This window comes from Scardinius erythrophthalmus (genome assembly GCF_964197995.2).
Source record: "Scardinius erythrophthalmus genome assembly, chromosome: 12".
NCBI classification, from domain to species: Eukaryota; Metazoa; Chordata; class Actinopteri; order Cypriniformes; family Leuciscidae; genus Scardinius; species Scardinius erythrophthalmus.
This window is the reverse complement of record NC_138232.1, coordinates 9,674,473-9,700,594: the sequence shown is the minus strand read 5'-3', so window position 1 is coordinate 9,700,594 and position 26,122 is coordinate 9,674,473. Positions and strand designations below refer to the sequence as shown.

General features: G+C 35.6%; 1 protein-coding gene across 2 annotated transcripts in view; it reads right to left on the bottom strand.

Moving 5' to 3' along the window:
* The window catches only part of frmd4ba (FERM domain containing 4Ba), a 54,367-nt gene that overhangs the window by 17,516 nt on the left and 10,729 nt on the right, over window positions 1-26,122 (bottom strand). For both annotated transcript variants that reach the window (XM_081380926.1, XM_081380927.1), the window contains exons 2-11: window positions 14,878-14,943; window positions 14,697-14,791; window positions 14,128-14,220; window positions 13,783-13,867; window positions 11,748-11,804; window positions 11,299-11,321; window positions 5,506-5,589; window positions 4,512-4,577; window positions 3,979-4,036; window positions 1,566-1,652 (exon numbers count right to left, since the gene is read on the bottom strand). In XM_081380926.1, the coding sequence (XP_081237052.1) occupies window positions 1,566-1,652; window positions 3,979-4,036; window positions 4,512-4,577; window positions 5,506-5,589; window positions 11,299-11,321; window positions 11,748-11,804; window positions 13,783-13,867; window positions 14,128-14,220; window positions 14,697-14,791; window positions 14,878-14,943 (714 nt within the window). The remainder of the gene's footprint in view (window positions 1-1,565; window positions 1,653-3,978; window positions 4,037-4,511; window positions 4,578-5,505; window positions 5,590-11,298; window positions 11,322-11,747; window positions 11,805-13,782; window positions 13,868-14,127; window positions 14,221-14,696; window positions 14,792-14,877; window positions 14,944-26,122) is intronic.

Below are 26,122 nucleotides of genomic sequence, written 5' to 3'. Positions count from 1 at the left end.
TTCTTAAAATACACATTTCTGTTTTAATAAATGCTCATAGTAAATCATAGCATATTGCCTAAAACATAGGTACAAAAATAATCAGTGGTACATTTGCGACCCGTTAAAAATTAGGGTCGCAATGGCATTTCAAAAGGTCGCATATGCGACCATTTTGGTCGCAGTGTAGTTCCCTGCCACGGATAATTGTGTTGTTAATTGATAATTGTTACAATTGCCACTTTTTGGGGGTGAGCAAAAATCCGCTGTTCTGGTGTGTATCCCTTTAAATGCAAATGAGCTGCTGCTCCCGGCCCCTTTTCTAGAAGACGGCGAAACTTCAAGAGCTCTATGGCAACAAAACAAGACAATCTCACACATTGAAAATGTCAGAAACTGTCAGCAGTGTTGAACTCGAGTGTGCATTAACTTCTTATCCATAAACTCTCTCTTTCCCTTTCATTATCATCAACATACACAATTACACAAAAACACTTGTTACAACTAACAGTAAAAATATATATACAGACCTTATGCCTTTTCATGGGGTGCTTAATAAACTGGTAAACTTTATATCTGTAAAACAACTCTGATAAACTGTAATAATGTGACCGCTCTCCCTTTCATTGTTGCCGTGACCAGTATTGATCCGGAGACTATAAGCTGGATCCCGAACAGATGGCAACTTACTAATCCATCCTCAAGTAACAACTTCAACCACAGTGTCCTCAGTGACTCAGATGCCGGGAGTCTATAGGGGCTTTCGCACCGGATAGTTCTAGGAACTAACCACCAGGGTGGTTCCTTGAAAACTAATAATTCCCATAGGAACGTTTTCTGGTTGCATTCGCACCGCCAGTAGGAACTCAGAAGTGACATAAGCCGTGCTTGTTGTTGTGACATTTATTTTGACGGCGCTGATAACACCAGCAAGAGCCTGAGCACACAGCGCTCGCATTCTCCGTGTTCATTAGTTAACAATCTGTCTAACAGTCCTGTCTAATATGTTATTAGATATAATTATTATAAATGGAAAGTAGACAGTAATGATAAGTTAATAGGGTATGCAAAAGCCCCTTATGGAGACTCTTATGTTCGCTGGTACATCCAACAACAGAACGTAATGTTTTTTGGCACAGACATTGTATATCCCCAGCTTCTACAGCGAGTAAACAGAAATGGCGGACTGCTGTGGCTCACTCAGGGCGGAATCTATGCTAATAGGGCAGATCGTCACCAGTCATGGGCAGAGTTTCCCTACTCTAACTTAAGACCAGGAGGAAATCTAAAACCAGGCATTTGGAGAGATTGTTAATTATTTATGGAGATTATAAAAAAAAGTATTGGGTGGATTTTTATAATTATAGGCTTGTTGTTTACACACATCTGTGTTCAAACACCTTATAAAAATTAATTTAGCATAATAAGTCCCCTTTAAGCATTTCAGATAAATACACCCCTAAATTATGAGTTTGAACCTAGAAAGAACCATAGAATTTTCTTCATTACCACTGTACTCTTGCTTACTCTTACTCCACTGTGCACTGCTCTTAGCACAAAAACAAACAAACAACAAAACAGCAAACCTTTCGTGGCTTGAGCTTGTCTTGCAGGTCGTACTGGCCAATGCCTTTGTAGCTAATCCCCAACCACCACGGTATGCCCTGTTTGTCCTGTAAAAGAAAATTGTTTTGTTCTTTAAAAAAAAGGAAATGTAATTATTATTTGCTTTTGTCTGGCATGGTAGAGAAATAAAAAGATCAAATGGGTCCAACCAACACAGCCATTCACATACAGTAGCAGTGATTTAAACAGCACTGTTTGATCTCCAGAGACATTTCTAATAGAGATGCACCGATTGATTGGCTGGTGACTGGAATTGGCCGATTTTCACGTGATCGGCCATGACCGGCGACCGGCCAGACAGTCTGACATATGCCGATTTTATGCCGGTCAAATGCACTCGGGCGCCACGCATGATTAACATCGCGCAACATCAGCATCACACGTGCAGGCGGAATGGACATGCAGGAAACAGAGCATGTGAGCAGAGCGGAGTGGGGAGCGGAGCGGTTATATTTCCTCCAGAGCGGAGAGCGCCTTTCTGAAGAATCCACTCCGCTCCCTCATTCCTATGCAACCGCCATAAACTATGCAGTGTTATTTTACATTTGATTACTTTATTAAATTTCTTTTTAGACCATACCTGAACAGTAATGTTAGCAGACCTTCCTGAAATAAAAGCACTGTGTAGGTAGGCCTATATAATGTGTATTTAATATATATATATATATATATATATATATATAAATATATATTATTATTATTTTTTTTAACAAATGGTATTCTTTACTTTACCGGTATTCTTATCGGTTCTTATATATATATATATATATATATATATATATGGGTATGTTTAGTAGTGGTGTGGGGTACGTATGTATTATACGTTTGGGTAGGATTAGGATTCGGTATTCTTATCGGTTCTTTATTTATATAAAAATAAAGAACCGATAAGAATACTGTTAAAGTATCGCATCAATAAGCAGTATCGGTAAGAGTAGTAATACAGTTAAAACCTTAACGATACCCATCCCCTAGAGAGACAGTGCGAGTAAGATTCATATTGGAATCTAAAGTGGCCCATTGGCAGAAAGCACAAGCATGTGCTACGCAAACATAGTGTAGCAAAAGGTGAGCTATAGGCCAACGATAATAAATTAGATAAATAGGTAAGGTAGCTATTGTGTTGTACCCCGCTCTTTATACGCGAAAATTAGTTTTTACGTGCATATGATATACGCAGTTTTCGCGTGCATATGATACTCACTTTATTGCGTGTAACACACACGCATCCCAAAACACTAATCCTACCCAAACGTATAATACATACGTACCCCACACCACTACTAAACCCATGCGTATCATATGCATGTAAAATCCCGTTTTTAAAAAACAATGCGTGCTATAGAGACGCATTTAGTGTGACCGGGTTGCACCACAAATTAAGATTTCCTTCCCATGAATTTAAGAATTCGTTCTCTCATTTAGGCTAAATCATGGCCACAAATTAAATTTGTTCTCTGATTTTAGTAAATAATTTTATTAAAACAAGGGAACAAATTATTACAACGTGGCCATGCACGATTTACTAAACCAGGTAGGCTAACGAATTATTATATAGTTAATTTTGTGTTCGCTTTAATTAAAATGAGGGAACGAATTATTAAAACATGGTGGTGTTGGGTGGGAGTAATGAATTGTTAATTCGTTATGCAATCATCATATCAGTGCAACTAAAAATAACATATATAGCCATAGCCAACACACAAATATTATTTATGGGCATGATAATCCAGATATGTTTTGTGGACTTCTTTATGCATTTCATCTTGTTTTTATTTATTTTTTTATGTGCCTGTTTTGCAACGGCAGTTATGTTCACAGAAATAAAATAACGAAAATCTAATATACTTTTTCAGTTATTGCATTTTATAGGCAAGTTTGCTAAAGAGAAATGTCATGTTTTTTATGATAGTTAATTTAATGCATTTAAATTAATAAAAAGTACAGACTGTCACAGAATGTCATATCACAACTGCTATTTATAATCCTATTATTGATACATTATTTCAAGAAATCCAATACAAACAGAAATCAATTAGATTACTACAGAAATGCAAAATGTTATATTAACGAAAAGATAGAAAATAAATATTTGTGTGTGCTGTGAAGTGGTTAGAAAAAATGAAATCGGAATAGGCTAAAATCGGTATCGGCAGGTCAAACTCAATGAAAAATCGGAATCGGCCTAGAAGATTGTAATCGGTGCATCTCTAATTTCTAATGAACTAAGCACAATTATGATTATACCACACGATGGATATTTATTTAACCAATCATAAATCAAGTAAAGAATATACTAATTATGGCAGCTTCAGTATTTATAATGTCTAGGTTTATGTCCTAAAATACCACATGATAAATCAAACCACATACCTTCACTTTGTAGTAATGAACTCCATATGCAGGCAAGGACTCGACTAAGGTCAGATACCTGTTGATTGAAGTTACAACAGTCCAGTAAATGACAGTATAGCACAGAAAGTAAATAAGATAGTGTTTCAGACAAAAACAACAAGGATGAACAACATTTTAACCCTAGTTAATCATCTATAATGTGTCACTGACAGTAGTCCTACAAACTCCTGGTGCTTTCACAGTGAGGGACAAGGTCAATATATCAATGCCGGAGCACAAATCAAGCTGACAGAAATGACCTTGTCTCATCCCAATGAGCTAAAAATAAAGTGGGACAGTGTGATTAGGCCGGTTGAAAGCGGTCACTTTCAGTAATGTGGTCTAATTAATTACGCAGTTTCGCTCTTCCACAAACAACTGTGCAGCAGTTATCAGAGGTTGGGCAACAAGCTCAGTCTCGCAGTTCCTGTATCTACTGTACCTTCCTTGAGGTCCTTTATTTCAGGCATATAAATTATTATTGCAGGCATATAAATTATTATTGTACTTACCGTACGATAGCCTGTCCACGACTGAGTCCTTTTAGCTTCTTATAATGCTCGATTACTTTATCTTCACTAGAGGGCAAAAGAGAGAAACGTTACCATCCGCACAATTGCAATAAAATAATTGAGCATAAGACCAATATGTGAATGTGCCATTTTAATGACGAGGCTAGTCAGACTATTAACTAGTCAGATATTACACCAGGTGCACCCATGTGTGAAATGCCATCTGGCTGGCTGGCCAGTGAATCACACTCAAACACTGTTTGTGGCAAATTATCCTAATAACCAGTTCGGTTTATCAAACACACATACACATACCAAATATGTGTGAATGAATACTTAAAGGTAAGCTTTCATGTCCACTATTAATATGAAACAGCAAAAAGGAAATTAATATGACAGATGAACATTACAGTAAACTTGTACACAAATAAAATGACAATATATAGACAATTTTTATATAGAAACTAACACAGCTGCTTATGCACTCACTCACACAGCTGCCTCTTAAACACTTGCACTAACACACAGCTGTTTCCTAACATACTCATTCCCACTCACACACTTCAATAATTGCTGTCAGTTTACTGTCTTACTGCTCCCCACACTCAATACCCATTGATTAACGCTGCCACATCAATCCTTTTAAGGTGGTAGACTTCAACATCTAGACGTCTAGGGTTACAGTAGCCAGAGGGCAGGCATCATTATCAAGCAAGTTAATTAGCAAGGTTTGTTTGAAATAAACAGGCTACAGCTTGCACACTACAACCTGGCTACACTAAAGTCTTTGAGTTTCAAGACTCATAACACATATATTCACACTTATGGAATATGTTGGTTTTAGACACTGAATAATGTTCTGAAAAATATGATCATGATGGATACAATCAAGTCTCGCCTACAGAATTTCCTTTTGAATATTGCGTTTTACTCTGAAAATGGCATATAACAGAAGTTACCTGCCTTTATTACAGAAACAAAAATGCAGCCTTACCAGAATGCCAATGATGGGTGCTCCTTTAAAACTGCAGTGGGGAAAGCTGGAAGCTTTTTTAAGTCTGATCTTGTGCTTTCATCACTAAAAGATTGAAACAAACAAAAACATCACTGACTGTTTTAAAATGAAATACTTCCTAGCTAAATATATGCTAGTGCATAAAAAACATGGTTGTACCGTATGACTACAGTATCAAGACTATAGTTTGGTTTCATAGATTTCAAACAATATTTTTTTTTAAAAGACTTGCATCATCAAATTTCCTTTTTAGGCATTAAAAACAATGTATGATGTGTTTGTTAAAATGAATAAAAAAAAAATTACTGACAAATTTTTTTAAACATTTTCCAAAACACACCCTTAAAACTCATTACGAACAGTCTGAATTACCGTCAATACCATCAGGAAAGCTAATACATTTTTTATTTTAAAAATTGATTATTATTAACAGTTGAGTGCAGTTACTTGAAACATTGAAATATTAGATATTTTCACTTAATTTTGACTGATGTCTCTCATTACTGCAACACCTTTTGCAACTTACAACCTAATATTTTCATATATTTCAATAGGTTTTCATTTCATTAGATTTTATTGAAACTTGACATTTTCAAACTGATGTGGCAAACCAGAAAGAATAAAGCAATAAGCCCCTTGAAGCCGTGTTTTACAGTGGATTCAGAACAGCTAAGGGCCGTTGTTAGGCATGACGCGGAGCGGAGTTCTAAAGCCCCTTAGCTGTTCTAAATTCACTGTAAAACACGGCTTCAGGGGCCTTTATTGCTTTTATAAAACGGTTACTCCATAAAAATATTCATTATTCATAAAATAAACACCAGCAACAAAAAAATATAACTTTATAACACACTTATTCCTGCCCCAAGCAATGTAGTTCCCAAGAGGTTGCCAAGCAACACATGCAGCAACAAAGAATCACAAACAGCAGTTGCGCAGTAATGTAATGCGGTCACAGGTGTATGTTTGAGTAATTTACAACGCTTCGAATGCGGCTCAACCACTCAGAATCAAAGACCAGAACTATCCGTTTTATAATATAATGTATAGATTCTGTAAATGTCAAAACAAAGTGTGATTTAAGAGATAATGTTTGCTTGAGAAGAGCATGCTTCATTCTCTAGAAATAGAACTCTGAGGTGATAAGTGATTGACTGATGTTTGCACATTTTTCTTTTAGAGCTTCTTGAGTTTTGAGGAGCACGCCATTTTATCTTTCATCCTCATGCTGGAATTCCTTTCCAGATAGATGGGCTTCCTATTGCAAACAGCTCACAACTCTAACACTTTAAACCAATTAGTGTTTAAATTACAAATCATTATGAGACCTGCATTTTTTTCTATTCTGAATCTTGGCTTAGCTTGACTTTTTATAGTCACTCAAAGCTTAAAGATTAGATGTAAATGTTCCCATGTGAGGTTATAAATTTAAGCTGAAGTTAGTGATAGTAATGATGCAGTACTTGAGCTAATAGCATCTTATCTCAGTGGAGAGAGTGTACTATACTTCAATGTCAAAGTCTGTTACCTGAATATACAGTTATAGCATTTCAATTACAAAGTATGTTTAAAGTAATAGTTCTGTCGTATACTTCATGCTCATGTTGTTCCAAAGCCGTATGACTTACTTTCTTCTCTGAAACAAAGAGCATGTAATTGCATGGACAACTGGCATCTAGTGCTGAATTGAAGAAAGTAGGCCTAAGTCATACAGGTTTGAAATGGCATGGGGGGTGAGTAAAAAATGAATTTCTATTTAATTTTTGCAATAACTATCCCTTTAAGAGCTTAGAAGGCTCCATATTTAACTACAACAAAAAGTTTAACCATTGTGATGGAAGGAAAGACACAACACCTGAATTCATAAAACAGGACAGCAGTGTTATAGAAAACCCTCATGTCTTCTGTTTCCAGATATCTGATCTGCTCAAGAAAGCTTTGATCTGATCTTTTCCAAAACCATGTTGAGGGTGAAGTGGGCGATATTGTTTTTACAGGAAGCAATTACCAGAAAACAAAGGGGCAAAAACTGATCTAAATGTGCAGAACACTTTAAAACCACAACATCTGAGTCAGAATACTTTGAAAATTAATTAAAGACAAAAGGAAACCGGTTGCAGACTTGATAACATAAAACCTCTCTAGCCCCGCTTATCAGCCCATTAATACCTTGCTCGACTAAGCACCACTATATTCCCTGGCGCTTTTCCCTTTCCAAGCCAGTTGGTTCTGCAGTTCAGCGATTTAAGATAAGTTTGAAGGTATAAATCTAGCAGGCTGGGTTGATGATGTGGTAAAATACAGTAAGCTGGTTCCCTGAGACTGCAATGCCTTGTCAGCAATCTGGAATTCATTATGCTGTCTGTACTATCAAAGAGTTGGCAAGGAAGGGCGGGCACATGCTTAACCCAGCACAAGCAACGCATGGAGGAGTTAGAGCCATGTGTCAGCTTTTTCAAGAATACACATAAAGTTCATTAGTGCCTGCCCACTTTATCAGTTGCGTTGGTTCCGGAAGTTTTTTTTTCATTTGTTTTTCCTATAGGAATTTTTGAAAGTTTTCTTTTTAAAGCCATGATCCAAGCAAACCAGCTCAGAGGTGAATCACAACATTACAAACTTTTACTCAAAATTGGACAAAAAGACAAAGATTGAAAAATGCTTTAAGGTTTGGTTGCATCACGCGGACACTGCGCAGACAGTCGAAGTATGCTTTGGGCTTTAGTGAGGGGAAGAACTACTTTCCCCTCACTACTGAAGCATTGCTAATGACAATTAAATTAAAAACCATCGAGAAATATATAAATATTTAAATTTGTTGATTATATCTAGAGAAACATTATATTTTAAAGGTAATTTTAATATATATGGCTTCATAAAAGCATATAACATTGATTAACAACTTCTGAACTCAGAGTAGATCTATTTTTATGGCTTATAAAAGTTATCGTTAAAAAACTAATTTCCTTATGGAGAAAATGAATGGAATTTTTACTTCCAGAATCTGACTACTGCACTCTACAGGTCTCGATGTCAACTTCCTTGAAACGTATGTGATTTCTGCTTAGATTTTCAGGTTCAACAGGATCAAGGATTTTCAGAACAGTATTTAAAAATATAAAACTGACTAATATTTATTTTAAAAGTGACACCACTTCTTAAACTTTCCATATTCTCTCTAAAGAACTAGGAAATATTAGGAGGGCATTGTATAGGAAGAACCCCTGAGTGGTTGCCCCTGACCTAAACTGCAGACAGATGACATCAGCATCCTGCATGACGCCCTATGTCTGCCAACGGGAGATGTCTCCACTCCCTTTCCACTAACATCTATGCAGTCTTAACAGAGAAGAGGAGGAGTGGTAGGTTTATATGAAGAGACGTGGGGGTCTTCTAGCTTCCTACATAAACTTAAAGCCCTGGGCCTCCAAATGCAACTGCTCTGGCTTTATGAGATCTGGGAGTTTCATCCACATGAAATAACAGAAATTAGAGGAAGAGAAGGTCTAAAGGGTTTGCTGATGTTAAGCCCACTTATACTATAAGAGGATGCTATCAATAATGATACACTGCTACCAGAACTGCTTAATTATTATGTGCCAGCAAATAAATAGTGAAGGGCATATCAGGCATAAAAATGTACTAACATGACCAACCTATATCTTTAACCAAAAACTCAAAATTGGGAATAGACTACCATTTTAAATGTTTGGGGTCTGTAAAATTTAGAGGTTTTTGAAAAAAGTATCTTATACTCACCAAGGCTGCATTTATTTGATCAAAAATACAGTAAAACAGGAATATTGTGAAATATTATTACAATGTAAAATAACCACTTTCTATTGAATATGTTTTAAAATGTAATTTATTCTTGTGATGCAAAGCTGAATTTTCAGCAGCCATTACTCCAGTCTTTAGCGTCACATGATCCTTCTAATACGATCAATGTTGAAAAAAGTTATGCTTAATATTTCTGTGAAAACCATGATACTTTTTTCAGGATTCTTTGATAAATAGAAGGTTCAAAAGAACTGAATTTATTTCCTTTGTAAGTAACCTTGCTGAATAAAATTATATATATAAAAAAATAATATGCCTTATATGCCACCTGTGTACTCTAACCTCCCATTTTCCCGACAAGCCCTTTCAATATGTCCCTTTCCTGTCCATTTCGACAGAAGCACGTCGGCACAGAATGAAAACAAAGCTTGTCAAGCCATTTCACGAGACATTTAACAAGTTACCCACTGCTAAACAAAAGCAGTCGTTGTTGCAAGGTAAACATTTTCAGAGTAAAAAGGGCTGTTTGCACACCTCTGTTCTCACTCTGCTCAACAGTGGACAAGCTCTGTTTCCCAACAATGAACTGCAAGGCTACTGAGAACGAGTGGTCAACACATGTTCAAACCTTGCTGACCAATTCACCCTTTTCATTTGTTAGGGTTTCGTTAACAGATTGCTTTATCCCAATGCATCCCATTCACTGCCTCAAGTACATGTTAACAGAGAGGATGAAGAATTCCATTACTCACAACAACTAATCACTTGGAGTAAACCTCCTGAAAATTTATGAACGGAGAACTAGGTAATATGCCAACTGGCTTGATGACTGTAAAAATGTGCTCAGAAAGTGGCCAACATTTATAAACAACAAAAAGCTCTGAATTGAATTATGCTGTCGTTCATGAAATGCAACAGTCATGGGTCCTTTTTTAAGGTTTGAGTCCAGAAATATCTAAGCCATGGACATATACATCACATATATTGACTGCCAGCTCTACTCGCTCATGAAATGTTTCCTTTGGAAATGATCAACTAGGGCTGAATTCACTGAGGCACACAACCTGAACATTAACTCAAAAATGCTTACTTTTAGATGGATCTAACTCGCAAAAACAATTCCACCACCAAGTTAGATGGACACTAATTTTAGCAATACAAAAAAAAGTTTTTTTTTGTTTTTTTTTTTTCAGTTATCTTGTAAGGTATGATGGAATTTATAATCAACTGAACACCAGTGCAAAAACTTAATGTGGCAACTTATTTTCATTTCAAGTTTGGTCTGGAAAGGAACTGACTTTTAATTGAGTTATGAACGTTATGTAATTTACAGCAGTAATAAAAGTTAAATATCTGAAGAGTTTAGCTTTGTAACCCCCTACGCCTGTTACTTGCTGTTGATTAATGGTCTCCATCAAATTTTATAAGGCTTAACTGTAAGAACAGGAAGCTTAAGCTATAGTGACAGTATACCAATTTCAAACATAACCTTAATACTAATGTTTTGATCCCAACAAATACAAGACATATCAGTAAATATAAATACAAAATAAAGTAGTGTGTACAGTGAGGCTAAAAGTCCACCCCACAAATGATCCTTAACCTCATCTCATCAACCTCAACTTTCAAATATTCCATTTTCTGTTATCCACCTGGTTCCAAGGTCATTTTAGTGGAATAAACTTTCACACAGGTGTCCTAGCAGGTGCCTGTTCCATTAAGTTGGACAAAATAAAGTGTTACTTTTACTAGGTGATATATAAACTTTATATATAAAAGGTGTCTTCATTTTGAACAATATCTATTAATTATTCAAAGTCAAACAAATAAAAAACATTCGAAACTATAGAGGGAGGGATAGATAGATAGATAGATAGATAGATAGATAACTATCTATCAATTAGAATATAAAGTCTGTATTAGAGGATATATCTGGGACTGTAAAGGTCGGTTACCCCTGATCTAATGTCTTCCAAGATCTAAGTTTTCTCTTACCTTGAGTAGTCTCCGTTAGCCTCCTAAAGAAAGAGACAAAAGTGCTTGTTGATGAATCATTTCTGACTGAACCTTTATAACGTTACATGCTTGAGTCTTGAGTCAATGCGGTAAGAAGCTTAACTTCAGAGTGGGTTTGCTACAGACCACAAGTCTCTAAACTTTGTAACCTTATTAGACATTTGCCAAATAATGAAATGTTGATATAATCACAGTTAAGTTGCACTTCAACGCACAAATACAAGCATGCAACAGTTTAGCGAAGTTTAGCGAAAAGATAAATGCAACTTCTGGCGTAAAAAACTTTAGTACTCATGTCGTTGTAACTGGTTTATTTCCAAAGCAGCTTCAAATCAGTTCAGGAGATACAAATTGCGAGTGAAAATTACTCGCAGCGAGTCTGTCAAAACTATGTAACTTAAACCCAGAGAACTCAAATTCTCACTCACCTGAACAGTGTATGCAGCTAACTTAAAAACGATCTCACTCTCCACTTCAATGTTTTCCTGTAAGTATTAAAAAGGAAGGAGTACAAAATTATTAAATCGCTTTACACGTATGGCTTTCGGCAGACACACCGAATCTCACTATTATTTATCCCACACCAACCGTTTCCAGTTCCACCACACACAGGTTCCACAGTGGACGATACCATCTTTGTAAACAGACACGGGGTGTTTGTACAAAAGTAATCACTTTATCTACCTTACAAGCACTGTAGCATTACACGACTAACATATTATTACGATAACACATGAATTTAGTATTTTAAAAACATAATAGACACTAATATATTTAATATGACTGCAGTACATAACTTGGACCACCCCAGGATGACATGGTACAGTCTGGGAGCAGGTTCAGCGCTCGTGTTTCAAAGAAGCTACTCTGGTGTCTCGCGAACGCAAATGATTAAAAACTATATGGTAAAAAAAAAAAGTTTTCACCACACGATCGCGCAGGGGTAATTTTAAATAGATGTCTAAAGAAGTTTGTGGCTGTAGTACTACAGTTACAGGAGTAGATTAATCAGTCAACATGGGGTCGCTGTACAGCAACGAGGAAAATCCCTCAACCACTCAATCACGCCATATGCAGCGCCCCCTCACACTATCTACACCACAAAGAACGGATTATCAGCAATATTGCAAATATTTACTTATATTTAGTGATATAAATTGATTAAAAAGAACTAAATAATTCTGTAATCACGATTAATCTCACCTAACATTAAAATATGTAATATCTTTTTTATATTGTAATACATAACTTCACATTTAACTTGTTTGATGGCATCTTTTTACTAAGTAGTTACTATGAATGAAGGCCAGTATCATCAATATTGCTACTGATGTCTCTATTTAAAAAAAAATAGTTTCCTCAGTTTCTGGGGATTAAATGTGTAATTACAACCATTCAACATTATATAACTGAAATCTATTATTTTTAACATTTAACAAGCTTTAAAACATTTTAACAGTTTTAATTTAGGAGAACTTAAAAAAATTTCACATAAACCCATTTTATTAAATGCCACATTTAGTTATTGTTTTCTTTATTTTTGACCCATGTAACCTTGTATTTTAATTAATAAGGTTATTACATGACTTTTTACATACCAGTGACATTTCACAATTCTTGATTTTTAAACCACAACCAAAAACTACTAGCCTGAAGTCCACACATTTTTAATGTAAACAGTCACACTGCAACCTTATACTGCAGTAAACTGCACAAAATTACAGAAAAAAAACTAAAATTTCTTAAATGTCCATATTTATTCCCATTTACAGAAAGTAGATTATATCTAAACAATTATATTTTTGTCAAAGATAAACGAATAGTAAACGCCAACAGAAAAAAAAACAAAGAAGAAAATAAATAAAATAAATCACACTGCATATATACCCAATTGCTTCAAAATTGCTCCAGTAACAAATCATTAGTATTTTCCACCTCATTTTTGTGTAAACTTTAACTTTTTTTGTGTGTGTGTTACAGTGGAGGGCATCAAAAAGCAGCATAAGATAGTAAAATATGTATATGATTATTTTGGAAATAGCCTATGTGAACTGTAATGGTTTCTATTTAGACAAAAAAAAAAGAAGTCTGTCAGAGCAAGCTAAATTCATACTACCTTCTTTCTTTATCAAATGTGTTAGGTTGAGTTAGATTTGGTGGTTCAATAATGGCCTTTACAGTTGAAAGAGGCTACAGAGGAACCAGCCAACCCAGCAGCAACCTGCTGTGCCAGGGCTGTCATCTGTAAATGCCCGTAATCAAAAAGAACTTAATGGAAGCCACCTGCCAAGCTCTTTTAAAGCCTCACAAAAGAAAGAAAAAAAAATCAAAGGGAAAAATCATCCACAGACAATTGTTGTACAAAACATCAGAATATTGCACTACTAGATAACAGTATTGTTATCTTTAATAGATTTTGGATGTTTTGATCTGTGACATGATTTTAATACTTGGATCACTTACATTGTAGACCGATATCTTAGCATTCCGGAAAAACAGTTCGACAGTGGTAGCATCTTTCAAACATGCAACACTCTCGATGTAAAACCTACAGAAAACAGCAACAGTCAATGAGGAACATAAATGAGCTCCTATGATAAACCAATACTAACAATTATTGCATATAATGAGAAAAAAATACAAAGTAATATAAAGAGGTATGAATGAGAAATGATTGTCAATCTCAATGCCAAATCTTGAATGTCTTGCTTTTGTATGTTGAAGTTGCACCAGCATGCCTCATGCTGTACTGGTGGCGCCCCCTATTGGTTGGCCATTGGCCATGCAAATGAGTGAATCTGAACTAACCTGACTTGGAATTTGAGCTCAAGGGGTCCAGTCTTTTTGGAAAAGTCATGGTCCAGCACCCTGCGATCCAGTTGAAGCCAGTTTTTTTGACCCCTGATAAATGGCAATAAGTCTAATTCAATACTTGGGCTAAATCACATAAGAAGCATAATGATGTCTTTGAAAGACTTGTAAGAACTATTCATAGTTGTACATACCGGTAATTAAACCTCACATGTTGTGTATGATCCTATATGTGCTTTGTTTGACTGAATGAATGATCAAAAGCAAGTAAGTATTAAAAAAAATAATCATAAAACCTAAACATAATACCTCTGAAGCCCCATTAGCCCTTTGTTCGAAAGCTTGTGAGTTGACAGACTTATAGCAGTTAGAAGTGCAGTTATTATTTGAGGATGTCTGGTTAACGCTACTTCAATGTGTGTAATGAACAGGGATTACATGCTAGTTTAATATTGTAATTAAAAATCTACTGGGGGAGTCTGTATTGTATATTTGTGAAGTATGCTAATAGGCAATAATAAATACGTCTTTCTATACAATGACAACAAATCACTTCACTAGCTTACCTCTCATCAGTGAAGGAGATTCCAAAATATTCTTTCTCTTTTAGGTTGAAATGTGATGAAACCAGATCCAGGAGATCTCTGGACAACAGTTTTGGCTGTATTAGGGAAACGGGCGTTACTGTTAATAACGTGTCTGTTTTTTATCTATGAGTTAGTGTGGTGACTGGTGAGTTAGCTTTACCTGGACCAGCAGTTCCAGCTGCCTGTCATCTAGCAGAAGCACCTGACACAGCCGGCCCTCCGTCATCTGCCAATGTCAAACACACATCATCTTATTATATACAATATTTGTATATTATTAATTCACATAAATATGGGCATGTACAGTTCAAGAGTTTGAAAACTGAAAAAGAAATGAATACTTTCAGCAAGGATGCATTAAATATTTCCATTTCAAATAAATGCTGTTCCTTTGAACTTTCTATTAAATCAAAAATATTAATAAGAACAAATGTTTTCAACATTTTTAACATGTGACACTAAAGTCTGGATTAATGGCTGTTGGAAATTAAACTTTGCTATCACAGGAATTAATTATATTTCAAAATATATTAAAATAGAAAATAGTTATTTCACACTGTAATAATATTTCACAATATTAGTTTTTTTTATCAAATAAATGCAGCCAGAGTGAATTTAACATTTTTATTGACATTGTATGTGTGTGTAAGTGCATGTATATATTGAACAACACACTCTTCCATGACCTCTAATACAGATTTAGACACAATCATAACCTACTGCTATACTTATAAACACTAATCTAATAATGTGAGGAGAGAGTGTCCTCTGATACTGGGTTGATAAATTGGATTGTTTTTCCCATTGGGAAGATTGATCTCTGTGTACAGTCAGCTGGATTTAGATGTTATCTTGGCAGCCTCTTGGCAGGGTCACGTTAGTATTTAGTATTCAACAACGTAAGAGAAAACTGTGAAACAGTGAAATTATGAACAATTATTATGACAATTATTATTTTATTATTATGTAAAGAATCTTTTTTTCTGAATAGCCTATATTTTAACTGAAGAACTAATTATGTATGAACCTATTTAGAGAGTAGCATTTGATTTTGAATGGGAGAGAGAGAGAGAGAGAGAGAGAGAGAGAGAGAGAGAGAGAGAGAGAGAGAGAGAGAGAGAGAGAGAGAGAGAGAGAGAGAGAGAGAGAGAGAGAGAGAGAGAGAGAGAGAGAGAGAGAGAGAGAGAGAGAGAGAGAGAGAGATATTGATAGGGCTTATCCTTTCAATAAATTCAAACTCTGATTCAAATGCTGCCTTTCGGACGGAGGATGTATTGGGTAGGACGATATCAAGGCATGTCCAAATCTAATGTTAGCTTAATTTCCTGGGTACTTATCGATACTCAAATTGATGCTTCCTCGTTTCCTCGCTCCTCCGTCCTCCATCCCGTGACCCGTAAATTGATCAAACTCAGCCATCTTACAGGGCATCTCAATTCTCTAATAGCACTACGAGGAACGAGGAGTGAGGAAGCTTCCTGAGGAGTCATGATCAGGGATAGACAGTTGTATCCTTCTCTCACATCCTAATAGGGTGGAGCTAAGACGTGAGGAAAGGAAACATGCACAAATAAGAAATGAGAAGCACCCCCTGACTCCTGAGATACCTTCGTCTGATAGATTTTTTGAAGGCAGCATAGATGTATCATTCGCAGTGCCTTTGATATCCCACAATCCTGTGCTTTCCATTCTCTGACAGTTGTTGTCTGAAAGTTGAGGTCAGTGGTCAGTTTGTGTGTATATGTGAGTTTTTGACCAACATTTTCCACCTCTGATGTTATTTCTAGCGTGTAATTACGATTGTTGTAATTAAATATTTGCTTAGTTATCACCAAAGCACACTCTATTTTGCTGTAGATCATTAAACCATTATGCTGCCTTAGAAGTCTGTCCGAAATCAGTTTCATAGGCCTACCTTCATGCTCAAATACTGGCTTCAAAGTCATTGCCTGATAAGGCAGTGAGGCAAGTCAGCTGCCTAAGTTTTCAGATCCATCCAATGTGTGAGAGGGACTTATGCAAACCTAAACTTGTAAGGACACATTGTTCCCTTCCAATACAACGCTTATATTTATTTTTGGCGGTTTACATCATTCTGTCTTACACAATGGCTGTGCTGCTACATAGCAGAAAGCCCAAGACTGAGCTCTAATAGAATTTAATATAATCTAAGTGAATTATAGTCATGTGAAATTGCAAACTACAAATCTTTTCATTGTCGAAAGCTGCTAATAAAACTATAATTATCTATAATCAAACTGCCCTCTTCTCTCTAATACTGCATTAAACCAATTGCAAAATTAATAACACACACACAATTAACTTTTCTATTTCATGAATTAAAACAGTGATGAGACTGAAGAAGCATACATGAATTCTGCTTAATTAGTAAGAACCAATTAAACTATCTCTCTTCACCAGATCCACCAGTGTCCAAGTACTGATAACATTTGATTAATTCACCAGAATTAGCCATTCTCATGTGAATTAACCAAATTTCATATCGTATGATTGATGTAATATAATATAATATAATAAATAAAATTATATTTCTAGAAGAGAATTGTGACTAAACAAGAGCTATAATAAGTACTATTAAATAAGAGAGAAAAAAGCAGAGTCTTAGTCGCTATAAAAAAAAACAAGGACTTGCATTTAAGCCGTCTTAATGGAGATAATTATTGGTGTTGTTAATTACACAGGCTCCATTGTCTAAGCCTGGATTAGTCACTATAGAAACCCTTTAAAGGACTAGCCCAGCCTGATAAATGATTCAAGCATGCTTTAATAAAAAATAAAAGATCACATTGAACATGCAAGCAACAATAGATCTTTCTGATGTTGCATTCAACATTATTTGGAATTTATGCTTAAGCAATGTTTTGCTTGGCTAAATGTTTAGTTTAATATTTTAATTTTGATTAGAACAATACAACAGGAGTCAATACCGATTTCCATACATTAGAACAATCTGCTCCACCAGCAATCCAGGAAGCCTCATTGGCTTACCTTGCCAAAAACAATGCACTTGAATGTGCATTACACCAGACTCAGCATCAGCATTATTTAAGCTTAATGCGGCATCACTTCCCTGCCCCCATTATACTTTCTTGCCCCCCTAAAAAGCCCTCCACTTATCCCTGAAAAAAAACATCCACTTGTGTGTTTTCTGCTTGTCTGGTATAGATTTACTCATGCAGAAATCTCCCTTGTTTTGTGTGCTGTCAGACTATAAGGTCACCACTGTGCCAGGCACAGAGTGGCCGCTATATTAGTCTGTTAACTCATGTTGTGGATGAACACAGACAAAAGAGTTAGTATAAAGTTTGGGATCTGTAATGAATATTTAAACTTGTGGCTTTGTACTTCAGTATCTGAAGAGAAGCATAATTGATTTGTATTTGTGAATGAACTAAGCCAATGTGTCTATGGGGGCAGGGAATGAGTGACCACTGATCATGCAAAAAAAAGAGGGTCATGTCATGTGACAATGCTCTTGACATAAGGGTCATTCACCCTGAATTATAATCTGAGTTCAAACAAAGCCCCATACTCCCTCTCCAAAAACATACACACATGCTTTTATCTCCATTTAAAAAATACCACCTAAACTATACCACTAGCTCCAAACCTGAAAACTCCTCAACCCCTGCCATGCTTGAGTGTGATTTTCAAGGCCAATCTTTACACAAACAATGCAGTCTCAGGGAGTCTGAGAAAAACAAAAAGATTAAATGACTCAGATCTACCAGCTCTAAAAACCTACAGGAAAGAACTTAAAAGAAAAAGAAAAGGAAAAACATCTGGAGAGAAGATCTGTCTGGATATATAAATATCACCCAACTGTGGAGTGACTCTCAATAAAGTTGTTTAAAGAAATACAAAATTTGGTTCAATTTTTTTATCCTTTTTTACTCAAATTCATAAAACCTTGGAATATTATTGACTTCGTTTATGTTTTAGGATTTATTCATGCACATATTTTTTTTATAAATGCACGTGCCCTCATAATTCTTAATCAAAATAGCTTCCCCTCCCTCTTGCAGCGACATCTCTTCTATCTCTGATGACGTGTTTACTGGCGTGAGGGCAGGACGACCTGTCATTCACACAAAGATCACAGATCTTGTACAGCAAACCACAATGATCCAACAATCCAATCAATTGCTGATAGTCAAAATCCCACCCTACATTTCTTCTTGTGCGAGAACTCGGATATAGGCCTACATCACAATAGGGAAAACAAGACTGTCACAACTTCCGTTTCATGCCAAATTTAATATGTAAAGCCACTGTGGGATATTATTAATAAGTTTATTGACAAATAGGGAGTAAAACTGATTATATGTTGGGTTTTTTTGTCAACAAATGGTCAGTAAAAAGAGGAGCTTTTATCTTCAGAAAATGTTCCAAGTCAACCACAGAAGTTCAATTTTTTAGAATGTAAATTAGGGTTGCCCATTATGAAAAAAATAATAAAAAATTTAAAGTAATGCATTTATTAATGTCAATTCATAGAATGTACATCAAATTATTTGTGGGGGAAACAGCATGGCATATATATATATATATATAAAAGTTTGGAAACATTACTATTTTTAATGTTAAAAGTTTGTTTAAAGCTTCTTCTGCTCATCAAGCCTGCATTTATTTGATCAAAAATACAGAAAAGAAATGTAATATTGTGATATATTATTACAATTTAAAATAATTGGTTTTCATTGTTTTTTATTATACTTTAAATTATCATTTATTTCTGTGATGCAAAGCTGAATTTTCAGGATCATTACTCCAGTCTATCACATGATCCTTTAGAATACGTTGATGAATAAAAAGTAAAAAAAAAAAAAAAAAAGAAGCTAATGTTTTAAAAATAGAAATCTTTTGTAACAACAATATACACTACTGGTCAGTAATTTGGGGTCAGTAATTTTTTTTCTTTCTTTTTTTGAAATAAATCAATACTTTTATTCAGCAAGGATGTGTTAAATTGATAAAAAGTGATAGTAAAGAAGATTTATATTATTAGAAAATATTTTTTTATTTTGAATAAATGCAGTTTTTTTTAACCTTTTATTCATCAAATATATTAGGCAGCAGAACTGTTTCCAACACTCATAATAAATCAGAATATTAGAATGATTTCTAAAGGATCATGTGATAGACTGGATGTCACATGTGACACTGAAGACTGGAGTAATGATGCTGAAAATTCAGCCTTGCATCACAGGAAAATTTTTTTTTTTTTAAGTATATTCAAATAGAAAACTATTATTTTAAGTTGTAATAATATTTCACAATATTACTTTTTTTTTTATCAAATAAACGCAGCCTTGATAAGCATTAGAGACTTCTTTCAAAAATATAAAAAAATCTTAATGTTTCCAAACTTTTGACCTGTACTGTATGTATGTGTGTGTGTGTGTGTGTGTGTGTGTGTGTGTGTGTGTGTGTGTGTGTGTGTGTGTGTGTGTGTGTGTGTGTGTGTGTATATATATATATATATATATATATATATATATATGCAAACATGATTGGCAAGCATCTTCACAATATTTCAATGCTGCCTTACTGACACTTGCTGCAGTTCTGACTGTCAGTGCACACTGCACAGAAGTTCTGATTGGCCATTGCATTCATTTGCTCAACTGACTTGTCCGTGATTTGTTACAGTGCAAAAATAAAAACATGTTTTTTAAAAAATATTTTGATGCAATGGGAGGACAAATGTACAAATTGTGGCAATTGTGTAATTTTACAGCCCTAATTAGCATTAAAACAACATTTTGAGCTGCTAATCCCACTCCTACTTCTAAACCCATAACCATTTCTTTAAAATATGTAGTTATAAAGACAAACATAACAGACAAGTGGAATCCCAATTTATTTATTTATTGCAAAAATGTCAAAAGAGGTGCCAAAACCATAGTTCAGATGACAATGTGCTGCAGTCGCAGTCCTCTCTGGCGGTATATAACAGTTTTGTATGAGATACAGAGTAGAATTTAAGTTAATTGCTGAGAATCTTATCCCGATTCACTCTATGAAAGCATGCATTTCTCATTCAAATGCACATCACCCAAAACACGGGATGTCACAATCTGTGACGAAGCAAATGAGAGACAATGAGCGTTTGATATCGCTGCTGTAAAACGCGTTTGTAAAGCTTCCTGAGGCAAATGAAAGTGAATGGAGACCATGGGCTTATGCCCAAAAAACACAATAAATAACTAATATTCTGAGAGGAAAACAAGCATCTGTTCAGCTTGACTTCTGAAAAAACACATCTGTCTTTGATATAGCAGGTATATTAGATGTCATGAATGACTGAATTCATGTTAAGGTTACTAGAACAACATTCCTTAGACACAATGACATCAGACAGACCACAGCTCTGACAACAGTAAGAGAAGAAAAACATCCTTAGTCAACAGTGACACTTGCACGCATGAACGCTAAGTGAATTGAGCAGATGGTGCTTTGACAAGTCCAAAAATTTTCATTTGTATTTTGACTTCGACCAACTCTCAAAAAAAAGGTTTTAGACGGTTTACCCATGAATTAAAATTCTGTCATCATAACACACCCTCATATTGTTCCAAACTTTCTTTCTTTCTTCCATGACACACAAAAGGAGTTATTAAAAAACAGAATGTCTAAGCTGCTCTTATATATAAAGTGATTTTTATTTAATAAAATAATTTCAGTTTGTTCCTCACATATGGCTTCAGAAGCCTTAATATAGCGCATAATTTATATAAGCTACTTTTATGATGCTTTTAATTGCTCTTTTTGTTATTAATGGTAGAGCACAAATGGTAAATTCAATGTCTCCTTTTCTGTTTCACAGAAGAAAGTCAGTCATACAGGTTTGGAACAAAATAAGGCTGAGTAAATGATGACAGAATTTTTATTCTTGGCTAAACTAACCCTTTCATTTACATTTACTCTACTGTTTAAAAGTTTGGGTCAAAAATCATTATTATATGTTTTTGAAAGAAGTCTCTTGTGCTGCATTTATTGGACCGAAAATACAGTAAAACGGTGAATTATTGTAATACTATGAAATATTATTGCAGTTTAAAGTTTCAATTTTTAATATATTCCTGTGATGCAAAGATGAATTCATCTACAGACAGACTAGATAGATAGATAGATAGATAGATAGATAGATAGATAGATAGATAGATAGATAGATAGATAGATAGATAGATAGATAGATAGATAGATAGATAGATAGATAGATAGATAGATAGATAGATAGATAGATAGATAGATAGATAGATAGATAGATAGATAGATAGATAGATAGAGAGATAGAGAGACAGACAGACAGACAGACAGACAGACAGACAGACATAACCCCAAACTTTTGAAGGGTAGTGTACAGACAAATATTATGACAAATAAACTATAAACCAAAGTGTATCATCAGCATCACTCTCATCTCATACCTGATAGACATCTCCCAGACCACAGCATGTCTGCAGGAACCTCCTACAGTGCACAAGCCCATCACTATAGCATCTCCTCAACACCTGTTCAGTCAGAGTCCACACTAACTGACTTCCAGAGGCCAGAAGATCCTCAATGCCACAAAATAAGCCCTGCGCCATCGCTGTTTGTTTGGCACACTGGGAAGCTGTGCTCCCTCAGAGGCTGATGTAACCTAACTGGAGCCTGGAAGAGCCAGGGTCGGAATGCCACTGGCTGGGTTTGAGGCTCTGTATATACTATATAGGCTTCTGTCCAAGACTTTCCCCCTTGGAAGAGAGCACACAGAGAGGGCAGGCCACAAACAATCCACAGTCAGACTCAGAGACAAGCCTACTGAGGCTTCATAACACACAGTGACTGAGACACATACATACTTCAGTGATAAACAGCGCACACACTCATAAACAAAAGAATGTGACCACAAATAAGTGCAGACTCGTATACGCACACATATTTACGCAAATTGTACACAATGGCCGCCCCAGCCGTGCCAGTCCCTTCTCGTAAACAAACGTTGTGGTTTCTCTGTGCTTTTTACAAGCTTATGTCTTTTGTGATCAACATTTTACAGACACTTATGTAAGGCCAATCAAAAGACAATGTTTTGGTAGTCATAGTGATTAAAAGTAAAAACTCAAAACTGACTATTTTTGGCTCCTTTCTGGGAAGGCAAGGGTTACATTTAGCTGTTTCTGTATGTAGCCTGCGAGTGAAAGTGTGTATGTTAAGGGTGTAGTTTCCGCAAGACGCAACACTTCTCCACCCGACATATTCCATAAAGGAAAAATTTATAAAAATACTCACTGAGCCATCCGCAATATAAGAGGCTGATGTGTTATGACTAACGGCCAAACTCGACAGCAAATTATAGAGGAAATTCAAAGGTCTTCATGGACAAAATGGAATAAAAGGTTTTCCACAGCATCACTTTCTGTTCCAAATCTGTTCAGATTACATTCAAAATGTCAGATATTCATGGAAGCCCGCTTCCACTTTTCTCTCAATTACGAGTTTATATCTGGCAAATCAGACATTTTTCTCAGAATTGTGAGATATAAACTCGCAATTGCGAGAAAAAAGTAAGAATTGCGAGATAAAAAGTTGCAATGACCTTTTTTTATGTTTTACTCCGTGGCGGAAACAAGCTTCCATATATTCATTTTGTAGCAATCCAAAAGAATATTTTTCATTCTCCTCCTGCTGTTTGTGCATGAGTTTAGGGTCTTGCATTACACATATTGGTGTAGAGTTCATCCTTAAGGGTCATTTTGGCAGGAAATTGGACAAATCAAAGAGGAACATGCACACACAGCTGTCATTCTGGCAGTAGTTTATAGAAGTGTATGTCACTACATGTTTGAAAGATTTAAATCTTCTAAAACATAAAGAATGCACTAGAAATAAAGGGATTTGATGCAAACAGGCTCTTAATAGTAAGTGAAAAATAGCTACATGACACTTGAACTGGATATAGCTTGCTAAAATTGCTTATTTCAAGAGGTATACAGAATCTCAAAATGACGCAAACAAAGACCATAGAGAGAACGGAGAAACAAAAAAAGTAAACAATTCGGTTAAGTGGTAGCTCCATTGTTAAAATCTACTAAGAAATATAGGCCAATCAATATAGACTACATGCATCTAAAAAAGAGAGAAGGAAGACTATGCAGGCTGCATGTTTGCAAGACAGGCTGTTCTTTGATGAATAGGTATAGAATGCTCAAAAGAACAGCATTTTCTTGAAATAGAAATGGTCATTTTGCGATTTCAATCACCACATTACAGGCAGCCACACCCCTTCGTCTTTTTCGACTATAGGGAAAAAGTTCCAGGGGTTCACCTCTTTTGGTCATCCTACACACAGGTGACAGACTGCTCGTGCTCGAACCAACCGGAGGGGAAGGGGTCGTGTTACTCTCTACACTGCACACAACCTGAGGGATTCCTTCCTGCACTTTCTGTCTTTGACGAGACCAAGCGGAAACCTTCCGGTCTCTCTCTTGAATCCAACACGGAAGTGACTTAAACTGCAATTCATCGATTGGCCGCTAGAGACAGGCTCCAAAGAAAGTCAATCCTAGCCTTTTTGGCCATTTTCCGGTTATCCGGGAGTGACGCGCTGCCAAGATGGCGACGGCCGGCTCCGCCCACTTTGGGCTTCAAAAATGCTCTTCAGAAACCTACGGGTGACGTCAAGGACACTACGTCCATTGTTTTATACAGTCTATGAATGAGACATACAAAAACAGCTCATACGCTGGAGTGGTATAACGGAAAAATAGAGTGGACTTTTTCAAATCGCGGTATACCTTGAAACCGGTAACCGGCCCATGCCTACTGAAGACTGGAGTAATAATGCAGCAACATTTTTTATATATATTAAAAATGAAAACAGTTCTTGTAATAATAATAGTTCACAATATGACTGTTTTACTGTATTTTTGATTAAATAAATGCAGCCTTGGAAAGAGTAAGAGACTTCTTTCAAAAACATAAAAAATATATATTTCCAAACTGTTGATAGATAGTGTGATACACACACTAACACTAACCATAAAGACTAGGAATACCAAACATAACCCTCTTGCAGTGCCACAGCTCCTAGGATATGTATATGGGCAATATGGCAAAAAATACAAGCTGTTGATTAAAAGGAATTAGTGTAAAGAGCCGCTAACCATGACTGACAAAGTTGAGACCAGTGCTGCTCAAAAGTTCCCTCACGGAGCAGAGCAACCATTGATGTCAAGCACTGATTGGATGCTGAAAGGCAAAGAGTCAAGGGTTTAAGTGCATTCTGGGAATTCAGAGAGCCTGTGGCATTGGTAAGAGCAAACACGGGGGTTAGAAACAGGACATCCTCAGTCTTACATCGATCCAAACTCCAGGCTGAAAAATTCAAATTCCACCAAAAAATAAGATGTTTTTAATATTTTTTCATAATAGTCTAACATAGGCTATGTAATAACAAGACATTTTCTAATCAAATATGTCTGTACAACCAATTTCTTATATGGTTCCATCAGTTCTTTTTCACATAATTTCTAAAAATTACTAAAATAAAATAATAAAATTAATGTAAAAAATGTACTGTACATTACCCGTAAATATATGTTTTAGATGTACAATTTTGATAATTGAAAAAAATATATTAATTTTCAAATTCAGTTATCCCTATAATACCCTATAATACTATAGTTCAAATAAACACTGAAAAAACGAGAAATAGCCTATTTTATTGTTTGTGTAAATGTGACGCAAACTCTCCTGTTATGTAATTTGTTGATTAATGAGTAGATTATAAATTTAGCTCAGCATAGAATACACTGAGGAATACGATGTTGAAAGTCATTCCCAATGGAAGTCTTAGGTAATTCTCTGGGTACACCTGACAAAAGTATCTGGTTAAACCTCTCAGGTGTGTGTGAGAGAGAGCAAGAACAAAAACAAAAACAAACACACATCTAATGCACATACAACACATAGGCTACATAAAATGCTCAAAATGCAGGCTGTAAATATGAAATGCAAGTACAAACACATACACAACATAAGGTTCACACTCAAGAGCTTCTCTACGAAAGAAAAAAAGGTTCACATGCTGCCTGCACCTTTAAAAGTAAACACAGCTGTAGCTTTTGAAGGCATATTTTAGGCCGAAACTCAAAAGAAAGCACATTGTGAGCAAAAACAAAGACTTTTACATCAATGTGAGGGAAAAACATCAAATGACAAGTCTAATTTCCACATGTTGTGTTTAAAAGGCAAAAACATCTGGGAGAACTATGCCCTATGAGTTAGTGATGAGTTGCGCTTTGGTCTGCGAGCCATGCATTTTTCATACAAACGTTACACGTTATTGCCACAGAAACTGAGATACAATTACAGCTTCAACTCGTCTTTGAATG